At 65.0% G+C, this 1,292-nt stretch overlaps 2 protein-coding genes across 2 annotated transcripts; one reads left to right on the top strand and one right to left on the bottom strand.

Moving 5' to 3' along the window:
- Positions 1 to 24: 24 nt before the first annotated feature.
- Positions 25 to 757, top strand: ETH_00041295 (uncharacterized protein; the record flags this gene model as incomplete). Its single annotated transcript, XM_013374479.1, has 2 exons — positions 25 to 276; positions 417 to 757. Coding segments are annotated over 2 exons (593 nt in total), but the record flags the coding sequence as incomplete, so codon positions are not given.
- A 163-nt stretch (positions 758 to 920) lies between these two features.
- ETH_00041290 (uncharacterized protein) lies at positions 921 to 1,196 on the bottom strand (the record flags this gene model as incomplete). Its single annotated transcript, XM_013374478.1, has 1 exon — positions 921 to 1,196. The coding sequence occupies one exon, from the start codon at positions 1,194 to 1,196 to the stop codon at positions 921 to 923; it is 276 nt and encodes a 91-aa protein (XP_013229932.1).
- Between the last annotated feature and the right edge of the window lie 96 nt (positions 1,197 to 1,292).

The raw sequence follows: 1,292 nt of genomic DNA, 5'->3' as shown, positions 1-1,292 counted from the left end.
CCGCTGCTGCTGCTGAAGCGGCAGCACCAACAGCAGCAGCAGCAGCAGCAACTGGAGGTTCGCCGGGGGTCAGCAGCGTGCTGCTGGACTGTCTGTCTTCTTTCTTTGGCATTTCTTTGTCTCTGCCCAGCCGCATTATCTTCATCACTTCTGCTGTTGCTGCTGCAGCTCCCCCCGGGCAGGCCATCTACGCAGCAACAAAAGCAGCAGCAGCAGCAGCAGCAACGGGCCTCAGCAGCGAGCTCCGCGGCACCAATGTCCGCGTCGTTTGCGTAGGTAGGTCTATGCACTTCGCAGGGGCCCCTAGGGGCCCCCCTGGGGGCCCCTAGGGGGCCCCCTGTAGCCCCCTTTGGGGGGCCCCCTAGGGGGCCCCCCTGGTCCAGTTTTAGGGGCCCCTGGGGGCCCTCTCTGTGCAGCAAGGGTTCTTAAGGGGCCCCGTAAGGGCACAAAAAATGAGCCAGAGGGGCTGCTGCTGCTGCAGACGGAGCAGCACAGGTACTGGCAGCAGCAGCAGCAGCAGCAAGACAGCAGCACTGAGCTCTGCAAAGGCTGCTGGGGGCTGTCTGCTGCTTTGCTGCTGCAGCACCTGGCGCAGCAGCTACAGCTCTCTTCTCGCGGAAGCCACTTGCTGCCAAAAGCCAAAGGCCTCAAGGGGCTGTGCAGCAGCAAGTGCTTGACAGCCAAAGCGGTAAGCGAGCAGCAAACAGAGCAGCAGCAGCAGCAGCAGCAGAAGCAAAGAGAGCAGCAGTGGGCCTAGCTCACTGCGCAGTCGGTGCATGCTGCTGCTGCTGCTGCTACTTGTGCTGCTGCTGCTGCTGGGTGCTTGTGGCGAGCAGAGCTACTGCTGAATTTGGCCTCTCCTCCTGGCGTTGCAGCTGCTGCTGTTGCTGCTGCTGTTTCGGCGGTGGAGCCGCCCAGCGTCATTCGCTGCTGCTGGGACTCCCCCGTGTGGCTGCTGCTGCAGTGCTGCAGCAGCAGCATAAGGGACTTGCTGCTGTTTTGTCTTTTCGCCTTCCGTTTCCCCTCACCTCTCGCCCGTCTTGCTGCATGGCTGGGGCCCTCAGGGGCCCCTCGGGGGGCCCCCCCGGGGGCCCCTCCAAAGGGCACTTAGGGGGGCCCCACAGGGCCCCCCGTGGGGCTCCTGTGGGGCCCCCAGAGCCCCCAGGGGCCCCACAGGGCCCCCAGGGGCCCCACATGGCCTCTAGAGGGCCCCAAGGGCTCCTGAGGGCCTTGAGGGGCCCCAAGGGCTTTTTCAAGGCCCTCAGGAGCACCGTAGAACCCCCAGGGGCCCC

This window comes from Eimeria tenella, genomic scaffold (genome assembly GCF_000499545.2).
Source record: "Eimeria tenella Houghton genomic scaffold, Eth_scaff2077, whole genome shotgun sequence".
NCBI lineage: Eukaryota > Apicomplexa > Conoidasida > Eucoccidiorida > Eimeriidae > Eimeria > Eimeria tenella.
This window is presented reverse-complemented; position numbering and strand designations above follow the sequence as displayed.